The sequence below is a fragment of the Micromys minutus genome, assembly GCF_963924665.1.
Source record: "Micromys minutus genome assembly, chromosome: 14".
Lineage (NCBI taxonomy): Eukaryota > Metazoa > Chordata > Mammalia > Rodentia > Muridae > Micromys > Micromys minutus.
The window spans coordinates 2,169,742-2,191,037 of record NC_137983.1 but is presented as its reverse complement, the minus strand read 5'-3'; the positions used below and the strand labels follow the sequence as shown (position 1 = coordinate 2,191,037).

Sequence of the window (21,296 nt, the reverse complement as noted above, 5' to 3'; positions counted from 1 at the left end):
AGCCTCACAGCTCTTAGGACAGCGACAGCGTGGGATTCACCTGGGCTGTGTGTGACAGAGATTGCCTATGTGGCTTCCATCCAGTCCTGGAACATTTCACCCCAAACTTGCATGTTTGTGTGTTTGTTTGTTTTTCGAGACAGTCTTTCTGTGTAGCCCAGGCTGTCTCAGAACTTGCTCTGTAGACCAGGCTGGACTTGAACCTGCCTCTGCCTCCTTGAATGCTGGGATTAAAGATATGCACCACCACCACCCAATTCAATCTTACTTCTTTTATGGTCATTTCATGTTAAGTATTTGAAATGCTGTTCATCCCAAGAAAGACCGGCTGGCTCCCCTCAGGAGTGCAGCTTCTGTTTCCGGAATAAACAAGTAAAACCATCCATGTGCTTTCTTTGTCACTCTCAAGGAGTTTGAGGCAGAAGAATCAGAAGTTAACAGCCTCAGCTACCTAGCAAATATGAATCCAGCCTGGCCGACATCAGGACAAATATGAAAAGGAAACAAACTAAAAAGACAAAGATTCGTGCCTTTTTAACCTCATCTCTCTAGATGCAGAGGCAAGAGGAATTCTGTGAGCTCAAAGCCAACACTGGGCTACACAAAGTTGACAAGACAGCCAGGGTTACACAAACTGTTTTAAAAAAGAATAAAAAATTTAAAAAAGCAAAAGGCAAATCAGAACTGTTGTGAAGCATCCGGAAGCAGAATCAAGCCTACTGCTGATTGATGCTCTATCCGGGACTCGTCCAAGCCAACTTCCTCCTTGGTCAGTGTGTAGCAACAACCATGGCCTTGAGCCATGGTCTGGGGTTCCTGGATACGATTTCCCCTGTCTTTTTGACGCCAGTATCCTTCCTGAATCCTGACTCCTCACCCTTGGCTGGTCAGCCTGCAAAAGTTGACAGCTTGTCATTTCCTCTGTCATAACGGAAACAGAGTTGGGATTGTCTGTTCTCGGCCTCTGGCTGAAATCAAGTGCAGAAAGGGCTTGGCCATGCATCCCGACATCCCTGACTCATCACAGAAGGCTAAGGGAGGGTGACCTTGGAGAGTCTGAGGCCATCCTGGGCTATAGAGCAAGCCCCAAAACAGCTTGGGCTACATAAGGAGTTGAAAGCTAATCTAGGATATAGAGTGAGTCCCAGACAAGGCAGAGGTAGTCCTTTAAAATCAACACAAGTGACTACAGGGATAGCTCAATTCTCAAGAGCTCCTAACTGGGATGGAGAGATAGCTCAGTGGTTAAGAGCACTGACAACTCTTCCAAAGGTCTTGAGTTCAACTCCTAGCAACTACATGGTGGCTCACAACCATCTGTAATGGAATCAGATGCCCTCTTCTGGTGTGTCTGAAGCTACAGTGTACTCACATTAAATAAATAAATAAATCTTTTTTTTAAGCCACTTAACTCCTTAACTCCTCTTGCAGGGGACCCACCACCCACTTTGGGCTGCAATCCCAAGGCTTCCCAAGCAACTCAACTCTGGGAAGACCCAATACTGGGCCTCACACCGTCTATGGGCTGGACCTCGATGAGAAGGACTTGGGCTCCCTATGAGAGGCGCCAGGATGCACGAGCTCCTGAGGGAAACTTCGGAGGGAACCAACTACTAGCTGGTTCAATTAGTCTTTCTCCCCTATACTCATGTCAGAAGACCGATTTGTACATCAGGACCACTACAGATTTCCACCAGAGTTTCCTTCGGCATCACCCTGCCCAGGGAGAGTTCACCATATTTCGGGTCCTATCGGTGGAGGACCCACCAACACCCACAGCACAGGTCCCAACTGCAAGGAACTCCTGCTCCAAGGGAACATATGTATGTGCACTCAAACACTAAGAACTCTTTTAAGAGAGAGAGAGAGAGAGAGAGAGAAAGAGAGAGAGAGAGAGAGAGAGAGAGGCATGTTGACATGCATCTAATCCCAGCACACTGGGGAGGGGCAGAAGTAGGAAGATCTCTGTGTGTGGTCAGCCTTGTCTACATAGAAAGTTTTTGACCAGCCAGGGATGGACAGTGAAATCTCACCACAACATCAGAGCTGAAGCTCTGGTGAAGACCAGCAGGCTCTCTGTCTCTCTTCTGTGCAGGGGACACAGCTCTGCAGGATGGACCCAACAGCCCATCCCCACTTTCCACTCATTCATTTGCTCAGTCCCTCGGGATTTAAACCCAGGAGCCCTTGACTGAAGTTTGATCTCTCTCACTGCCCAAGACGCTACTGTTCTTTTATTCCCTCCCTCTATATTCCACAATGACCTCAAACTGACAAGTCTCCTGCCTCAGTTTGTCAGCTCAGTTTGTCAACTGCACCACTACATTAGTAGTGAGTATCAATGTCATAATCTGGGCCTGGGGCTTCACACTACATCTCTGACATGAGTCAGCTGGGGAGAGGATTTTCATTAGGTTTTGTAGATCTCAAGTTCTGCAAAAATCACACACAGAGAGAGAGAGAGAGAGAGAGAAATGTCCTTGAGGTTTTCCTGTCCCCCAAGGTAAGGAGTCAAGCGTGGGGAGTACAAGCCTCCAGAGAGATGACTCAGTGGTCAACTCCAAAATACTAGACTTGGGACTCAGATCACATCCCTCACCTCTATCCACACCTAGATCCAGCCAGCTAAGGAGCAGCTGTCTGGTCCCCATGGAGACAGGAATGGGGGCGGGAGAGGAAGTGATGGGAGGTGGAAGCTGTGAGCCCTTGGGGCAGTCAGACTTTCTATTCTGCAACTTTCTATTCCCAAGCTGTTTAGCCAGCTGCCCCTCTCCACCTCTGCAACCAGGCGTGGGGCTCCACATGACCAGCCAACCTAGACACACCTCAGCCCTTTCCCTGGCGGATTCTAGGCTGCCACCCTATCCCTGAGCTGCAGCCAGTCTTTGCAACTTTGTGGGTTCTTTTCCCCACCCTTTATCCCCCAGTTTCACCCCCTATCACTACATAGGAGATTAGGAAGGCTAGAGGGGAAAGAGATTCCTGAATCTACTTTCTTTCCTTTTGTTTCTTCGAGTATGACTAACAAACCGCAACCAACCCTTGAACAACCAACAACCCTTACCCTGTACCTATCGCCGGCCAAACCACGCCATTGCTAGAGCAGGACATAAATTATTGCCAATTGCTGCAGCCAGTCAAAGCAGCCTGCATCAGCACACCTGGGGTTAAAATGATAACACTTCCTTATATTTTTGTGTTTTTCAAGAAACAAAATTCCAAGATTAGCGTCGAGCCAGGCCCCAGCTCCTCCCTGCTGGATCCTAAACTGTCACTCTATTTCTGAGCCACGCCCCCAGCCACTCCCTGGGTGAGTCTAGGCTGTCACTCTTCCTCAGAACCACCCCCAGCCTGTCCCTAGAGGGTTTTAGGCAGACGTAAACTAGGCTCTCCTGGAATTTAGGATTAACAACCGTGGGCTGGCAGATGTCGGATACCAAGCTTAGCCCTGTTGAGCTTTGTGAGCAATTGCTATAGTTCTGACAGCGACCACAGACTTCTCCATTCCTCCCAAAAACTCTTCTGCATTCCACGCAATAGCTCTGGAGATCCCCCTACCCGAACCCTATCCTCACTCCCTCCTTCTCCACCCCACCCCTCACCCTCCCACCCCACCCCCCACTGGCAGAGCGCTTTTCCAGTCCCAAAAGCCACCCCCAACTTCCGGCAACCTCTTCTTCCCAGGCGGGGAGCCCGCGGCCACACCCCCTCCAGTTTGCACCTATCCTGTGCCTCCCTAACACGCCAGTCAGTCAGAGCCTTATCTCCCAAGCAGCGCCTTCCCACCTTCTCCCTCCTCTTTCCTTTTCCTGCCGGAGCTCCTTTATTTCTATTCCATCACGCTCTAACGGTTGATTGCTGAGCCCTCAGTTCAGATCCAGCTAGTGTTAAGTGAGCCAGTTACACGCAAATGGCCGCAAGGGACAGTCAACAGGACTGTTTTCCGTATTGGTTTTTGGTATTGGAGGCACGGGTGTATGTGTGCTTGTTCCAGACAGAGTATCTACATAGCTGTCCTAAAACTCACTACATAGAGATCTGCCCGCCTTTGCCTCCTGAGTGCTGAGGCTAAAGGGGCTCCACCACCACCCGGCTTTACCTCATTGGCTTTGTTTTAGTCTTAATGTTTGCTAATCCATGATCTATCTTAAGATGTATGTTTTATATGAGTGCTCCATCTGCATGTTTACCTCCATGACAGAAGAGAGCATCAGACCCCGTTACAGATCCTTGTGAACCCACACCTTGTGGTTGATGGGAATCGAACTCAGAATCTCTGGAAAACGCTGAGCCATCTCTTCTGCCCTCTGTTCAGGAATTTTTTGACATGTGTAAACTTTGTAACACCTCAGAGGGTGTGGAGGCCTTTTCAGAACCTCCATCCAAACTGAGAACATCTGGCAGGCAGCATGGTGCTATCCAAGATGGCCTCACTTTGCATTCCTCCTGTCTCCTGAGTGGCTAGTGTGTCAAGTGTGTTCGTCCAACCTGGGTAAACTAGACTCTGAGTGTGTGTGTGTGTGTGTGTGTGTGTGTGTGCGTGCAACCACTCATGTGCATGCCACAGCATGCTTGTGACAGAGCACAACTCTTAGAAGTTCTCTTCTTTCACCATAATGAGACCCAGTGGTGTGACGCAGGTTCTCAGGCTTGATGCCAAGTGCCTACGCCAGCTGAGCCACCTTACAGACTTCTGTTTCTCTCTGTTTTGTGTAGCTCAGGCTGACCTTGAACTACTGATCTCTCAGGCCTCAGTCTTCCTAACGCTGGGCTGACAGAAGTCCCACCACACCCCTCTTCCTTTGCCACTTTCCTCTGTGAGCCTCACAGGGTAATGGCAAGACCTGAAGATGTTAAAAGCCAGGAGAGGAAACCACTGACAGAAGGGATTGGGGCCAGCCCAGGAGCGGGCCAGCAGCAGCACCCACAGATCCAAGTCAGAGTCAGTTGAGACACAGTGGACAGAGCCCTGGGGCTTCAGAATTAATAGGAATCTAACTGATCACCGGTAAATGTGAAGAAAGCAAGAATGGCATTGGGCTGGGGGGATGGCTCAGTGGTTAGGAGCACAGACTGCTCTTAACCTGAGTTCAAATCCCAGAAACCACATGGTGGCTCACAAACATCTGTAATGGGATCTGATGCTCTCTTCTGGTGTGTGGAGACAGATACAGTGAACTCATATATAATATAAATATATCTTTAAGAAAAGAATGGCATGACCCCTGTGAGTGTCGTGACTGCAGGAGGGCTGTGAACACAGCCAGGCTTCAGCAGAAGAAAACAATTTGACCATTCCTGAGAATGGGTTCATTACCTTCTAGAGTCAATAGTAAGACACAAACATGGCAAACCAGCGCTCCCAACTCCTTGACACCAGGCACACAAGGGTGCACAAACATACACACATGGGCGCACACTTATACACATAAGTCCCTGGATAAGCTGTGTGTGGTGGTGAGCTTGAGGCCAGCCTGGCCTACAGAGTGAGACCCTGTCTCAAAATAATAAAATTAAGTAATCAGTTAGCATGCCATTTGTGATGGGTGCTATGACACATGCCTGTCATCTCAGCACCGGGGAAGGGGAAGCAGGAGCAATTCAGGGACATCGACAGCTACTCAGTGAAGTCAAGGCCAGCCTGGGCTACATGAAACCCTGTCTGGAAAAGAGAAAAAAGCGTGTTGTCACAGAAGCATGAGTTGGGCAAGATTCTTAGAAGTTTGTTTGTTTGTTTAGCCTTATATAAAAAATAAAACTTTACCTAAAAAAGCTTTCAGGTAAATGTGGGGATGCTCGCCTGTGACCCCAGTATGCAGAGGCTCAGGAGGGTGGGAAGCTCCTGGCCAGCCTGGACTATATAGTGAGGCCTAGTCTCAAAAAGAAAAAAAGAGAGCTGAGCCCTGCCTGTAGACCCCATAGAATGGGCAGAGAGGGAAAGGCAGGTGTCCTTGCACAGAGAAGGACCCAAGCGTGACAAACATGGGACCAGCAGGCACTTCCCTCTCCCCTGATAAACAGTTATATTCCTCAAGTTAGCCACCAAAGGCTAGCCCCTTATCTGGCTACTTCCTTATGCCTGAATAAAGCACCAGGATCCACCTATCAAAATCCACTAGCTGACCTGTCCAATCAAGACTTACGAAATCACCCTAACAGACTTTCCTTTTTCTCCTTAAAATCTACTCCTGAAGAAATACCTGCTTTGCCCAATCCAGAGGCAGCCCCTCCAATCCAATCCCCACACCTACTTGTCCCTGGGGGGGTAAATAAATGTCCTTCGTGCTGAGGATTTGGTGTTTGAGTGGGTTCCTCCTCAGAGTATAAGGCCTGCTACAGACAAGAGAAACTGGGGTACCAGGTAGGAAAGCTTGAAGGCATTTGAGGGTCTGAAGGTACAGTATCCTGCTTAGTTCGGAATGGCACAGGACTGGAGTTACTAAGGCAGAGACTACTCTGCCTGGGGACAGAGCACTAAAAGCAGGTTGCCTGAGACCCCAGATTAGCAGGTGTACTGCAAAAGGAGACAAAGGCAGAGGGTCGTGCCAGTTAGTGGACCTCAAAGTCCAGAATACTCACAGCCTGTGGTGACAGGTGGCCCTGCTGGGATTTCTCTAGGAGGGGAGCCATTTGGAGAGGAGGCCTGTTAAGACTGGAGCCTGTCACCACTCAGAAAAGGTCAAAAGGGACATCTGCAAAACAGTAGGTGAAATGCCTGTCCCTGTTCCATTCTGCCCCACGCCGCAAGGTTAAGTTGGGTCTGTGGATACCAACTCTTCCCCATACTCCTGTCTCTCCCTTCGTTTCCCCGTGCCCTCTCAAGACATGGCTTGCACCCCAGGACCTGTCCTGCATCTTACAGAGTGTATGTACCCCACTTCAGCAGCCCGCAGAACACAGGCAGGGAGCAGTGTGCTCCAGCAGTGGTAGACTGTGTCCTAGCCTGCACATTGCACATCGTCATATTCATAAGCTGTTTATTTTGGGGTGGAAGGGTTGTAAGATGAAATCTTTCTGTGTAACCAAGGCCATTTGTCTTGAGCCTCCTGGCCCTCAGGCATGCACCACAACGCCCAATTTCTAAAGCTTACAACTATCCATCGGCCGGGGAGTGTTAATGCGGCTGGGGAAACTGAGGGCCCACACTTGTATGCGCCTGAGCACAATGGAAATGGGGCACCTAGAGGCCTCCCCAGTCCAGATTGGCAAGCATTGCCGCTGAGCCAAAGAAACGCGCTCGCCACCTAGTGGCCACTCATAGAAACACACTGAAGATATTCCTCTATTTGTAAGGGACCTGGCCAAGAAAGGCCAAAGACAGTGACACGATTCTGATTTCTGATACAATTCTATAAAGAAAATAGTTTCGTGGGCCCTAAGGTGGCACACTCCAGCATCCCAAAAGTCAGCAAGAGGCAGGAGAATTACAGTGAGTTATAGGCTGGTTTGGGCTACACAAATCCTATCTCAATAAACAGTAAAAACATAACAAAAGGGCTGGAGAGATGGCTCAGTGGTTAAGAGCACTGACTGCTCTTCCAGATGTCCTGAAACGTTCAATTCCCAGCTGAAGACAGCTACTCATATAAATAAAATAAAAAAAATGTTTAGATTTATTTTTTTTAATCTATACGAGTAAACTGTAGCTGTCTTCAGACACACCAGAAGAGTGCATTGGATCCCATTACAGATGGTTGTGAGGCACCATGTAGTTGTTGGGAATTGAATTCAGGACCTCTGGAAGAGCAGTCAGTGCTTTTAACTGATGAGCCATCTCTCCAGCCCAATAAAATAAATCTTTTTTGAAAAATGATGACAGATAAAAAGATAGGTGGGGCTAGAGAGATAATGCAGTAGCAAAGAGCACAGACCGGAATTCGATTTATCATCTCCCAACTCACGACCTTTAACTCCAGTCTGAGGGACTGACGCCCTCTGCCGGCCTCCAAAGCACCAGACACGCAGGTGGTGCAGGTAACACACCCACACATCTAAAATAAGAATAAAACAATTTCTAAAAAAGATGGACATATCGGTCATAGGCGGGTAGATGCACAGAAGGATGATGTAAGAAGAAAAAAGGAAGAGAAAGGGAAGATTTAAGAAAAGAGAAACGAGAAAACCCGGGGTCTGACTAGGGACCGCGATTACGCCTACACTCCCAGAATACCCCGCGAGCAATGGTGGGTAGTGCCCCCGGAGAAACTCGGATAAGCTCGTCGCGCTCCCTCCTGGGAATTGTAGTCTCCGTGAAGAAAAGCGTAAGTAGCTGATCGGTAGCCAATAATGAAGCTAAGAACTAAAAACGCTGGTAGCTGTATCCAATGGACGCGCGGTATTAAGAGGGCGGGACTTCCGTCAGAGACCGTGGTGAGAGCCTGCGCGGAGAGCGGCACTTCCTTTTGTGAGTGGCGGTGAACGAGCACGCAGTGCCATGAAGGCGTCGGGCACGGTAAGGAGGCCGCGGCGGGGTAAGAGGCGCGGCGTTGGTGACGGGGCCGCTCAGGTTGGCTGTGTTTTCCGGGATGGTGGCGCGTTCGGCCACCAGGGTCCCTCACCGGTTTCGGGCAGCTCTCCTCGCCCACAGCCTTCTCACGGCCAACATGGCGGCCGCCGCGTGCTGGGCGGCCGGGGAGGGAGCGAGTTAGATCCACGATGCCCACGGAAGGCTCTCTCCAGGCTGATTGACGCCTGTGACGGACATAGAGCAAACAGCAGCCAAGGGTGCGGTGTCTCATACTAGCCCTGTGAGCAGGATTGCTTGTGAAAGGCTCAGGGCTACTGTGTGGGACGGATGTAGTCCTTCTGGCTCTTGGTGAGAAGCTAGTTTGGAATCATCCATTGGTTTCCACCTAGAGACAGTTCCTCTCTGTAGAACAGGCTGCCCTTTAAACTCGAGATTTTCCTGCTCTGGAATTAAAGGCATGAGTCGCCACTGCCATCTTGGCCTGGGGTTTTCTGGGAGAGCAGGGCAGCCTGCCACATTTATATGAACTAGGCACTGGAACTGGAGAAACTGAGGCGGTTTCGCAGTGGGGCAAATGTATTCTGAAATGCCTGCCGCCGGGCTCTTGGAAGGTGAAGTGTGTGAGCCTAGCTTCAGAACTGTTGGGCATTTAGTAAAGGGGGGATGGGAATGGCACCCTGGGTCGTTCTGCGGGTGGAATGACTGGATCTCCTGCAAGCTCTATCTCCACCACCACCACCCCCAATACAACTTTCTCTCCTGTCTTTCAGCTTCGGGAGTACAAGGTGGTGGGGCGCTGCTTGCCAACCCCAAAATGCCACACACCGCCACTGTACCGGATGCGAATCTTTGCACCTAACCATGTGGTGGCCAAGTCCCGCTTCTGGTACTTTGTGTCGCAACTAAAGAAGATGAAGAAGTCATCCGGGGAGATTGTGTACTGTGGGCAGGTGAGGCCTGGGGCCCCACAGGATAACGGCCTCTAGGTACCATCAGCCAGGGTGGCACGCCTCACGTCCTCATCTTCATAGGTGTTCGAGAAGTCACCCCTGCGTGTGAAGAACTTCGGCATCTGGCTGCGCTATGACTCCCGCAGTGGCACGCACAACATGTACCGAGAGTACCGGGACCTGACCACCGCTGGCGCAGTCACACAATGCTGTGAGTCTCCAAGCCACTGCCAGCCAACCCCTGGCACCCAACCCAAGAGCAGCCACTGCCTGTAGCGGCTGTTTAAACAGGGTGCCCACAGAAAAGGAGCTTCGTCGCCTTTGGGGGGCTGTGCGGTGCCCTCCAGAGTGAATCAGGAGGTTCTACAGTCCTGAGGTCATTCTGGGTGGCTGGGCTAACTTTCTTCTCTTTCCTCAGACCGGGACATGGGTGCCCGTCACCGTGCCCGCGCACACTCCATCCAGATCATGAAGGTGGAAGAGATTGCAGCTGGCAAGTGCCGCCGGCCCGCTGTCAAGCAGTTCCACGTGAGTGACCCGGAGAGTGGGGCTGACGCAGGGCTGCGGGGGGTGGTTGTGCATGGACGGTCCCTGGACATTTATCTCCTCCCTCACAGGACTCCAAGATTAAATTCCCATTGCCCCACCGTGTGTTGCGGTGCCAGCACAAGCCACGCTTCACCACCAAGAGGCCCAACACCTTCTTCTAGACACAGAGACCGACTGAATAAAGGCTTCAGACTGCCCTTGCTTGTTTGCTTCTGTGTTCTAAAGAGGTTCCAGGTGGTCCCTAACAGGCTAGGGTTGCCTGTCAGCCTTGGTAGTTGTGGATCCCATCAAATTGACTTCATCCCCACTGTGGTGACCTGTGTGTGACACTGAAGGGTGGCAGTGTGTTTCTGCAGTCTCCAGGGTGCAGGCTCAGGCCTGAGAATTCCAGACATGAACATAATCCAAGCCTGGGGACCTGGTTGAGCTCTTTATCCTAAGTCTGCTAGGTGGAAATGAGGCCAGCCAGGGACCTTGTGTCACCAGGCTTTAGATGACCAGAGGATTACAATTTGGTGGATCATGGTGGAAACACGGGGTTCCTTTTGTTGGGTATGGCCAGCTTCTTCATGGTACCCAACTTTGAAGGGCTGTAGCCTGAAGTTTCCTGGGGCTGTCACTGTTCTAAGGTTTCCTTCTGGCCACAGGGAGGGGCATACTGCACTTGTGGTTGCCTAGGGTCACTCAGAGACCCGGCCCCTTGCACACACTTCTATCCATGTATGCACGTAACCCAGAGTAGTTCATTTCTGCGCTCCACTATCTGGTGCCAGCTACAAAGTAAAGTCTATATCCTTGAAGGCCATAAGAGAGCGTCTGGTTTGGAGATGAGTCCTTTTCCCACTAAGCCCATTGGTCCCACTTTAAAGGAATGGGCCTTCCCTGTGCAGAGTCAGCCAGTGGCTGCTCTGGAGCCAGGAAAAAACAATCCAAGGAGGTTGTTTGCTCCCTTGACCTGGGGTTGTCCCTAGCCCCTGATTGTGACTACTGCTCCAGGGCATAAGGTGCCTCTAGCCTCTGCAGGCACCTGCATTCATGTGCAACTATCCTCCACCCACATCATTTTAATTTTGTTTTTTGGGAGTTTGGGAAGATGACTGCCTGGCTGCCAGGAAGCAAAGGCAGGCAGATCTGAGTCTTGAGGCCATGTGGTCTACAAGGTGTGTTCCAGAACAGCCAGGGCTACACCAAAAGCAATTGGCATCAAAAGGTCATTGTATAGGTACACAACCAGCACCAGCTCTCCCACGCCAAGGCCCCAGCATGCCTGCCTGCCTCTGCAGAACGGCGCTGCCACAGGCCCTCCCTCCTGTTAGTCACTGCTTTTCCCACATGGCTTCAGAATGCCTCACGTCCACGCCTCTTCACCTTTGTTCAACTTCAATAACTCCCTTGGGCCTGTCACCTAAGCTTGGGAGACCACCCTTGTCCCTTCGGACAGCACCTCCAGGCAGGCCGCTGAGCCCATGTATAACATATGAGGCCACCAGGGGGCGTGTGCCTTAGTTCTACCTGCCAGATCACCCGAAACGGGGAGAATTCTACATGGAATCAACCCTGAACTCCCCAGAACCGGCCAGTTCACCAGAAAAGGGTCCCTTGAAAGCCACTACCAGCAAACTTCTGTTCTGACCCACTAATGCCAAAGTACCTGTGATAGAAGGGAGAGATGGGTATCCAACAAATCCTCTCTTGTCATCCCGGCGCTGGGGAGGTAGGAGGACTGCCACACCTTCGAGGCCAGCCTGTGGGAAAGAAAGGAAAACAGGAGGGAGAAGACAGCCGGGTCAGGTGTAAAGCACTCTAGTGTCCTGCCCGTAGGTCCAGATCAGGACTCCACACCAGCTTGACCTGCATGAGACTCGGCCTCAAACGCGTGCGCACGAGCACACACACACACACAGGTCCAGACTGCCCTTGTACAAATGGGGAAACTGAGTCCTAACCAAGAAATTCTCCAAGAGAACATGAATGCCTCCCACCGGGTTAGCTGGAGGGCAAGGTTGCACAATTCCTTTTCCCACTATATGAAAACTCTTCTCTGGGATAATTGTTCAAGTCGCGCACTTTTCCTTATGGAGCCTGGAAGTCCCCGAAAGTGAATCCCAGTCCCGGGTTCCTCGTAGCTCCTGCTCCTGAGTCCCTCAGGCTGTGTGAGAGGAGATCTGAGCCGTCCATGGCACTTCCCGTCTGTCCACAACTCTACACAGAACAAGTCCTAGATGTGGGAGAAAGGGTCAGGAGACGTCCCCCAACCCCCGCTGCCCGCACCCCTGCAGGCCTGCTCGCCCCAGGACGGAAAGGGTGCGGGTCGCGCCCGCCTCCCAGGCTGGGGGCGGAGCCTCGCTGACCCCGGAGCCCAATAAATCCGCAGCGCCAAAGCGAGTGGTTCGACGGCCCAGCGGGCACTCTCTCTGCGACGCTTGCACTGGCCGAGAGTCCTCGACGTCCTCCGCATCCTCTCCGCACCGAGTCACCTGTCCCCATGGAGGGCACGGAGGCCCGGGCCACCTTTGGCGCCTGGGACTACGGCGTGTTCGCGACTATGCTGCTGGTGTCCACGGGCATCGGGCTGTGGGTCGGCCTGGCCCGCGGCGGCCAGCGCAGCGCCGACGACTTCTTCACCGGGGGCCGGCAGCTGGCAGCAGTGCCTGTGGGGCTGTCGCTGGCCGCCAGCTTCATGTCAGCTGTGCAGGTGCTCGGGGTCCCCGCCGAGGCGGCGCGCTACGGCCTCAAGTTCCTGTGGATGTGCGCGGGACAGCTGCTCAACTCACTGCTCACAGCCTTGCTCTTCTTGCCGATCTTCTACCGCCTGGGCCTTACCAGCACCTACCAGGTAGGGGACTTTGTCCCACGGGAAGGTTCCGGGAAGATGTCTCGGGCACCGGGCAGGGCCAGGAAGAAGGAAGAGTGAGTCTGGGTCCCACAGTTCGCAGCAGCCTCGGGGCAGTGGCCTCCTGCTGACACCTGTCCCTGCGTGCGCCCGGGACCAACCACCCATCGGTGCCTGACAGATTTCAAACGCCTGCAGCGTGATGCAGGATTTCCCAACCGCTCAACAACTGTAGTGAAAACGGAATGGCACTGTAGTCTCAGCACTAGGGAGATTGAGGCAAGAGGATTGCCATGAGTACCAGGCTAACTTGGACTCACTAGAGAGACCCCAGTCTCAGATCTGAGGGCGCAAGTGGGCACCCTGCAACCGTCCAACAAGTGTAGTGACATGTGAAGTCCCATGTCTGATATCTCGGTACTAGAGGAGCTCTGGCAGGAGGATTGCTGCGAGATCCAAGCCTACACAGAGAATCTGACTCTGTTAAGCGCACTCCGGGAGAGAGTAGGAACTGTGAGGGTGGCTAAGGGTCACTTGTCCCGTAACCTCCAGCCCTTGGCTCCCTCTGCAGTACCTAGAACTGCGCTTCAGCCGAGCGGTCCGGCTCTGCGGGACGCTGCAGTACTTGGTGGCCACGGTGAGCGAGCTGCCCGCCCTGCCACGCCCACATCAGCAATTCCCACAGCCCGCCCCAACCTGACCTCACGCCACACACCCCCATCCTACCTGGCCCCGCCTCTTCCCAGCCTGAGCTCAGCTTTTGTTGGACTTACGAGAACCTCGCTCGTAGCCCCGCCCTCATCCTGCCTAGCCCCACCCCATCCCACCTAAAATTGCCCTCTTGGAACCTGGCTCCGCCCCTCCCTCTGCCTGAACAACCCCCCAACCCGCCCCGCGCCCCTTCTTTCTGGCTGCATCCAGCTTTCCTGCCCGCTGCCATCACCGCCTTTCCCACCCACAGATGCTGTACACAGGCATCGTGATCTACGCGCCTGCTCTTATCCTGAACCAAGGTCTGACTGTAGAGAGGGGGAGGGGCCAGGAGCCCAGGCTGGACCCTATGTGAACAGACAGGTTGAGGGAGACCTGACAGGAGATGTGTTTTGCAGTGACCGGTTTGGACATCTGGGCATCGCTCCTGTCCACAGGAATCATCTGCACCTTGTACACGACCGTGGTAAGTGGGCTTGGCAGCCGACACGGGGAAACCGTAGGCAGGCAGCACGATTCCTGCTTTCTGGATCCTGAGGTAGACTTTGCCTCACTGGCCCCCGAGGTCTCTCCTACATAAGGACTGATGGACATGTGAGCTTCAGGTGCGGCTGGATCCAGCAGCCCTGACAGAGCTTTGCCTTCCCATGGATCTGCCTGAGACTGGCCTGCTCCTCTCCTGGTCCCCTGATTGGCTGTGCTACCTGAGGGGCTGGCATGTTCTGGTTGCTGTTTACAGCAATGGAGGCTCAGCTTTCTAGGAATGGCAGGAAGAAATAACAGTCTGAAAACAAGGAGCTGCCTGGCTCCTGCCAGAGCATTGGGGAGGCTGAGGCTGGAAGCTTGTAAGTTCTAGGCCAGCCTGGGCTACATGGGCCAGAAACAAACAAAAGGGGTAATGATAATACTGGATGTTGGACTGATTTCTGGGATGCTTGGGACCATCGCATTCATTCACATTTACCTTGTCTAACCCTCCGACCAACCATGGGAATGCACACTATTTCACAGACGGGAAGCTCAAGAAGGCGGCTTTGGTTCCCTGTGCCACAGGAAGTCAGGCAGGGTGAAGTGGAGGTGCTCTCTCTGCCTTCTCCCCACTCAGCCCCGCCCCAGCAGCCCTGGGCAGGCCTGTGACCTAGGTATCCCTTCCCCCCACAGGGCGGTATGAAGGCCGTGGTCTGGACAGATGTGTTCCAGGTTGTGGTCATGCTTGTTGGCTTCTGGGTGATCCTGGCGCGAGGCGTCATGCTCCTGGGGGGCCCCTGGAACGTGCTCAGCCTCGCTCAGAACCATTCCCGGATCAACCTGATGGAGTGAGAGACGGACCCTCACTGTTCAGTCCAGGCTAGCCCCACTTTGCCCCAGGCTAGCCCCACTTCGCCCCTCAGCCTTTCCAGCACTGTGATGACAGGACAATAGCTTTTGAGTCCCCACAGCCAGGTGTCTCAGAGGGAAACAAAACTCCTACTCATACTTCAAAACTCACTGCAAATGTCCCCTTACGGTCTAGAAAAGTATGGGTGATCTGGGGAGGGTGACATCCTCATGTGATTGTAAACCCGCCTCATTCCCTATTCAGCTTTGACCCTGATCCTCGGAGCCGCTACACCTTCTGGACTTTTGTAGTGGGTGGCACACTGGTGTGGCTCTCCATGTATGGTGTGAACCAAGCCCAGGTCCAGCGCTATGTGGCCTGCCACACAGAGAGAAAGGCCAAGCTGTGAGTATGCTGGTGAGGGGCCCACTCAGGGGCTTCTGGGGCAGGCTGCCCCTCCCTACACACTCCTAAGGCCACTCTGTCCCCCAGAGCCCTGCTTATCAACCAGCTGGGCCTCTTCCTGATTGTGGCCAGCGCAGCTTGCTGCGGCATTGTCATGTTCGCCTACTACAAGGACTGCGACCCCCTCCTCACGGGCCGCATCTCAGCCCCGGACCAGGTTAGCTCACATACTCAGGCTCTGCCTGGCTTTCCCAGCCGTGGGGCGGGGCTGAAAAGGCATTTCTTCAAAAGACACACCTTGTGCAAACTTCTTGAGACACAGTCAGAAGATATTCTGGGGAAAGCCAAAGATGTTCTGGAGAAAGCTGGGAGTGAGCCTGGGAGGAAGTAGGGAACCATAGTCCTGTCGGAGCAGACAAGAGGAGCGTTTCAACTCAGAGGCACAAGATGTCCTCAAGGACATCAAGAAGAGATGAGACCTCAGGCCAGTGTGACGGAACACTTAAGAATGGTAGCTGCACTTTTCCTTCTGGAGGGTAAGGGATCGTTGAGATAGGGTTTCATTGTAGCTCAGGCTAACCTGCAACCCAGAATGTAGCCGAGGCTGCCCCGTCTCCTCATCCCCCATGTCACAGAGGCCTCTGTCTTCCACAGTACATGCCGCTTCTCGTGTTAGACATTTTTGAGGACCTGCCTGGGGTCCCTGGACTCTTCCTGGCCTGTGCCTACAGTGGGACCCTCAGGTGAGCTCCCTGCTTACCCCTCAGCCTCCGCTGTGACTCTGATCCTGACGGACTCGCCATCACCCCCTGAGGATGCCAGGTTCTGGTCCTGCCCATCGGTTATGGAGATGGCTCCAGGCAGAGGGACTGCAGCAGCTCTGTCCGTGTGTCTGGTGGCCTGTGCCTAGGCCATCTGCGTTGTGTCTTAAGGCCTGCTTCTCCCCCCTCCACAGCACCGCGTCCACCAGCATCAACGCCATGGCGGCTGTCACTGTGGAAGACCTCATCAAGCCGAGGATGCCTAGTCTGGCACCGCGGAAGCTGGTTTTCATCTCTAAAGGGCTCTGTGAGTTTGGGGGATTGGGATTCAGGAGTAGGGTGGTACCCCACGCTGACTGTGACACCCCTTCCCCACAGCATTCATCTATGGCTCATCCTGCCTCACTGTGGCTGCTCTGTCCTCACTGCTGGGAGGTGGGGTCCTCCAGGTGAGACCCCCAACTCCACCTGCCTTGCACTGGGGACACCAGCAGGGGTGGGGGGTTGGCATGGTATTGAATGCCTGTCATTCTAGAGGCTGAAGTGCAAAGATGAGTTCAAGTCTATCCCTAGCTACATAGGAGATCGCAGGCACATGTGAAATCCATCACTGACTCTCTCTCTACCAGTCTTGGGGAAGAAATAGGATTGAGGAAATTGGGGCACAGAGGAATCTCAAGACTGTCCATGGTATTCCACAGGGTAAACTGAGTCCCGAGAAGTGGTAGGTAAGCCCAGCCCTTCTCCACCTGCCTTGCAGGGTTCCTTCACTGTGATGGGTGTCATCAGTGGGCCTCTGCTAGGTGCCTTCACTCTCGGGATGCTGCTTCCAGCCTGCAACACGACAGTGAGTGGGGAGGGCGGAGGGCGTGGTCTCGAGAGGTGTGGTCTGTGTGCCCCGCCCCTCACTGTGGCCCCCGTCCCCAGGGTGTCCTCTCCGGGCTGGTAGCAGGCTTGGCTGTATCCCTGTGGGTGGCCGTGGGGGCCACACTGTACCCACCTGGAGAGCAGACCATGGGGGTACTACCCACTTCTTCTGCGGGCTGCACCAATGACTCTGTCCTCCTGGGCCCACCCGGAGCCGCCAACGCTTCCAGCGGGATCCCCAGGTGAATGGCCCCGGGTCGGGAGTCCAGGGTGTGGTATGAGGGTGTTAACAGGAATGGCCTGGGAGCAGAGGAAACAGCATTCCTTGGGAACAAAGTAGGTTTGTGCAGAAGCCGTCGGGCCATGCCACGTTCAAGTTCTGAGGCTTCAGAGAGGTGACCTGAGCTTAATAGGACAGAGGAACCAAAGGCAGAAGAATTGGCTTGTTTTTACTTTGTGTGTGTGTGTGTGTGTGTGTGTGTGTGTGTTTTAGTACTTTGAGAGAGTCTCATGTAACCCAGGCTGGCCTTAGAACTCTATGTAGCCACAGATGATCCTGAACAAACCCTGATCCTCTTTCCTGCACCTGCTGCATGCTGAGAGGAAATGAGAGGAAAGGTGTGCTCCAACATATCTGGCTACTGTTTCCTTCTTTTCTTTCTCCTCTCCTCTTCTCACCTCTCCTTACCTCTCCTCCCCTCCTCTCCCCTTCTCTCCCTTTTTTATTTCTCCAGACACGGTTTCTCTGTGTAGCCCTGGATGTACAAGCATTCTTGTAGATCAGGCTGGCCTCGAACTCATATAGAACTGTCTTCTGTCTTTATTAACTATTCTATTTTTTTATTCAGATGTAATTCACATGCTACACAGCTAATCATAAAAGTGTAGGTTTAGTCGGGTGTGGTGGCAGAGCTTTCTAGCACTTTAGAGGCAGCAGGCTAGATCATAGACTATCCTTAACTACAGAGTAAGTTTGAGGACAATTTGATCCACATTAATAAATTAAAATTTGTTAATTCTTGAAGATTCATGTTTTAAGTCTGTGAATTCACCTCTACTAGGCATTTCTTAAGAACAAAATCTTAGAATATGTGATCTTTCACGTCTAACCTTGTTTTGGAAGTCCATCCTTGATTATCTATGACTGAAGTGTCCACCATCAGTTCCTTCCCTTTCAGGGCTGAATAATATTCCATTGAATGGATATACCACAGGTGTATAACTGCTCATCAGTGGATGGCCATGTGGATGATGCCCTAGTTATGAACAGAGTTCCATAAACCTTAGTGCACAAATCCAAGTGTGCACCAGCTCCTCTTCCCAGCCTGGGGAGGCTATGACTTCAAGGCCTTTGAGACATTGTCTCAAAAAGAGGCTTGGGTTTGGGATGTTGCTTACTATTTGAGTACCATCCTAGCATTGGAGAAGTCCCTGGTTCCTTCTAGAAAAATACAGAGAAGAGAAAGTGCTAGACGAAGTCCCATGCCATCTGAAACCTTTGGAGCTTTGTCAGGTCCTGCTGACACATCCTGTGTGCGCCTCCTCAGAGGGCACATCCAGGAACTTACTTTCTCATGCACAGCCATAGAGCTTTTGACCAGGTTTCTTTCTAGGCATTCAGTTCATTTAATTGCAAGATCAGTGAGCAGCCATGGTGGGTGGTAGGCCATAGCAGAAAGAGGGGAGATGTGGCCACTGCACACATCATGTGTGGGGGATGGCCGAAGCTGGGCTCAGGTGACACAGTGGGCTGGTGGACAGAGGAAGAGGCATCTCACGCCTGTGCTCTCCCACCCCAGTTCTGGAATGGACGCGGGCCGCCCTGTCCTCGCTGACACTTTCTATGCCATCTCCTATCTGTACTATGGGGCTCTGGGCACGCTGACCACAATGCTTTGCGGCGCTCTCATCAGCTACCTAACTGGTAAGTGCAGAGGCCGCCTTCGGGATCAGCCGTTCATCCAGTTGCCTCCACCCTCGAGTTCCCAAAGGGAAAAGTCCCCATCAGGCTGAGAGCTGGCGCATTGGCATCATCCTCTAGTCACCCCGTGCCCCACAAGGCCGGATCTATTTTGCAGATGCGGGGAACTGAGTGAAGCCGGTTCCCAGAAAGTCCCTGCTCGGGTCAGAGGACGCGGGACGCTGTCCATGGTTCTGAAGAAAAATCTCAGCGTGGGGAGGTTCCTGGGCTCTACAGCCTCTTGTTTGCTTGGGTCTCTGCAGCTCAGGCTGATCCTCATGACAATCCTCCTGCCTCACCTTTATGAGTGCTTGAGTGACATTTGTGCATCACTGAATTCAACACAGGCTATATTCTCTTTCGGTCATAGATTTCCTTTTGAGACAGGGTCTCATGTAGCCCAGGCTGGCCTCTAATTCCTTAGATAGCCGAGGCAGTCCTTGAATTTAGGATCCCCCTTTTCCACCTGCTCCTGAGAGCATGCATGTACTACCATACCTGGTTTATGCTGTTCTGGGAATGGAGGCCAGGGATGCCTGTACTCTACCCTCTGAGAAGGGAGCCTTTGACACTCCAGTCTGGCTTGCTCCTCTGATTCAGTGAACTGATGCACCCAGGCTTTTTCTGAGCTTCTAAACATTATGGTTGAAACAGTGAAGGGGAAAATGCTGGACACTCCCAGACAGTTGAGGTGATGGTGCCCATCTGTGATGCCAACACTCAGAAGGCAGAGGCAGGAGGACAGGCTTAAGTTCCAGTACAGAACAAGCTATATCTGGAGAGAAAAACAACCTAAGACTTAAACCAGCTTGACTGTCACACTTCAGATGAAGCAGCTGAGATGGATTGGATGGGCCACTGTGGCTGGCGATGGGGCTGGGTGAGCGTTCAGCCCTGAGTGCCTGTCCTCTCCGCCCCTCAGGCCCCACCAAGCGCAGCTCCCTGGGCCCCGGATTGCTCTGGTGGGATCTCGCTCGGCAGACAGCGTCTGTGGCCCCAAAGGAAGACACCGCCACCCTGGAGGACAGCCTGGTGAAGGTCAGATCCAGCCCAAGGCGCTGGGTGCCAAGGCCATGGGGACCTGGCGGGTGTGGCCAAAGGGGCCCGGCAGATTCCTCTCTGTGGTTAAAGTTGTCCTTTTCCCAGGGGCTGACACATGAGCACTGTCTATTTTTATCATATCTGTTTTTTTAAACAATTATTTCCTGCCTGTGGCGGGGAAAACTGGTTTCCCCCTTGTGGGGGGAAGACACTCAGGAAGAATATTCTTAAGATAACATTACTTAATTCAGAATTACATAAGAAACAAAGTGGCGGGGGATCTAGGCTGGAGCTGGGGACTGCAGAGCCGGCCGATGGCCTGAAAGTGGGAGACACTGACACCTTGGGTCAAGTGACTAGAGTGACAAAAAGAAAGGAGAAGGTTTTCTAGGACATGACACCAAAGATGGAAGTGTGAGTGCCAGGCCAGGAGTTTGAGGCTAACCTTGAGCTACATAGCAGGCCTGAAGCCTGCCTGGGCCCCATGAGAGCCTATTCAAATAACAGTAGGAAGGGGACTGGAGGCACCAGCTGGGCCCGCAGAGGACTCAGTCCGTTCCTGCCTCCACAAGGTGAGCACTGCCATCTGTCACTCCAGCCCCCTGGGACCTGAGGCTCGGACATGCACACACACTGGCATAATGCCCTTACCCATAAAACAGAAATAAAAGAAGGTTATGAATCTGATATAGGCACGGTGGTGATCCCAGCACTGAGGCAGGAGGATCACTGCAAGTCTGAGGTTATACACCAGGATACAGAGTGAAACCCTGTCTCAGAAAACAGAATGAAATAGAGCCAGGTTTGGGCCTTGGTGGAGCACTTGTGCAGCACCAGGGAGATGGAGGCAGGAGGATGGACCTCAGCTAAAAGGTCTGGGCAGCAGCTGATTCTGGTGGAGGGGTGCTGGGCCACACTGCACGTAGCTGGTCTAGTCCTTGGGGACCCCATCTGGGGCGGTGTATGATGTCCTCTGCTTTCTCCCAGGGACCGGAAGACATCCCTGCTGGGACCAAGAAGGCCCCTGGCTTCGGGCCAGGCGCTGAGACCTACCCCCTGTATCTGGGGCATGATGTTGAGACCAACCTCTGAGGGCAGGGCCCGAGAAGGCCAATCGCAGGCCTCGGGCCAGCGGCTTCCTCTCTGGATGGTTGGACCTGAGCGTGTACAGAATCTTGGCTGATACAGGCCCTGCTCAGAAGTCCCTGTGTCCCACCTGCACCCAGAAAAAGAGAGTTGGTTTCCATCCACAAAGGAAAGTGTCTGGAACCTTCGTGACCTTGTAGAACACTCAGCTTCTCCAGACTGTCAGGTTTTCCCATTAACATGCAGAGAAACCGGGGGCTGTCACCCCAACACCAGGAGGTGGAGGCAAAGAGATTCAGGAGTTCAAGGTCATCCGCAGCTACAGGCCAAGGCCAGCCTGGGCTACAG

The 21,296-nt window shown here is 52.9% G+C and overlaps 2 protein-coding genes across 2 annotated transcripts; both read left to right on the top strand.

Moving 5' to 3' along the window:
• The first annotated feature begins 8,379 nt into the window (after positions 1-8,379).
• Positions 8,380-10,163, top strand: RPL18A (ribosomal protein L18a). The gene is made up of 5 exons (XM_080928740.1): positions 8,380-8,452; positions 9,238-9,417; positions 9,499-9,628; positions 9,836-9,945; positions 10,035-10,163. Exons 1-5 carry the CDS (start codon positions 8,435-8,437, stop codon positions 10,125-10,127), a joined length of 531 nt encoding a protein of 176 aa, XP_080784866.1. The 5' UTR covers positions 8,380-8,434; the 3' UTR covers positions 10,128-10,163.
• Positions 10,164-12,451: 2,288 nt separating this feature from the next.
• On the top strand, positions 12,452-20,954 carry SLC5A5 (solute carrier family 5 member 5; the record flags this gene model as incomplete). Its single annotated transcript, XM_080928738.1, has 15 exons — positions 12,452-12,802; positions 13,371-13,436; positions 13,761-13,812; positions 13,909-13,976; positions 14,672-14,826; positions 15,093-15,233; positions 15,321-15,450; positions 15,888-15,976; positions 16,189-16,301; positions 16,373-16,443; positions 16,755-16,841; positions 16,922-17,103; positions 18,661-18,785; positions 19,744-19,859; positions 20,850-20,954. 15 exons carry the CDS (start codon positions 12,452-12,454, stop codon positions 20,952-20,954), a joined length of 1,851 nt encoding a protein of 616 aa, XP_080784864.1.
• Positions 20,955-21,296: the final 342 nt, after the last annotated feature.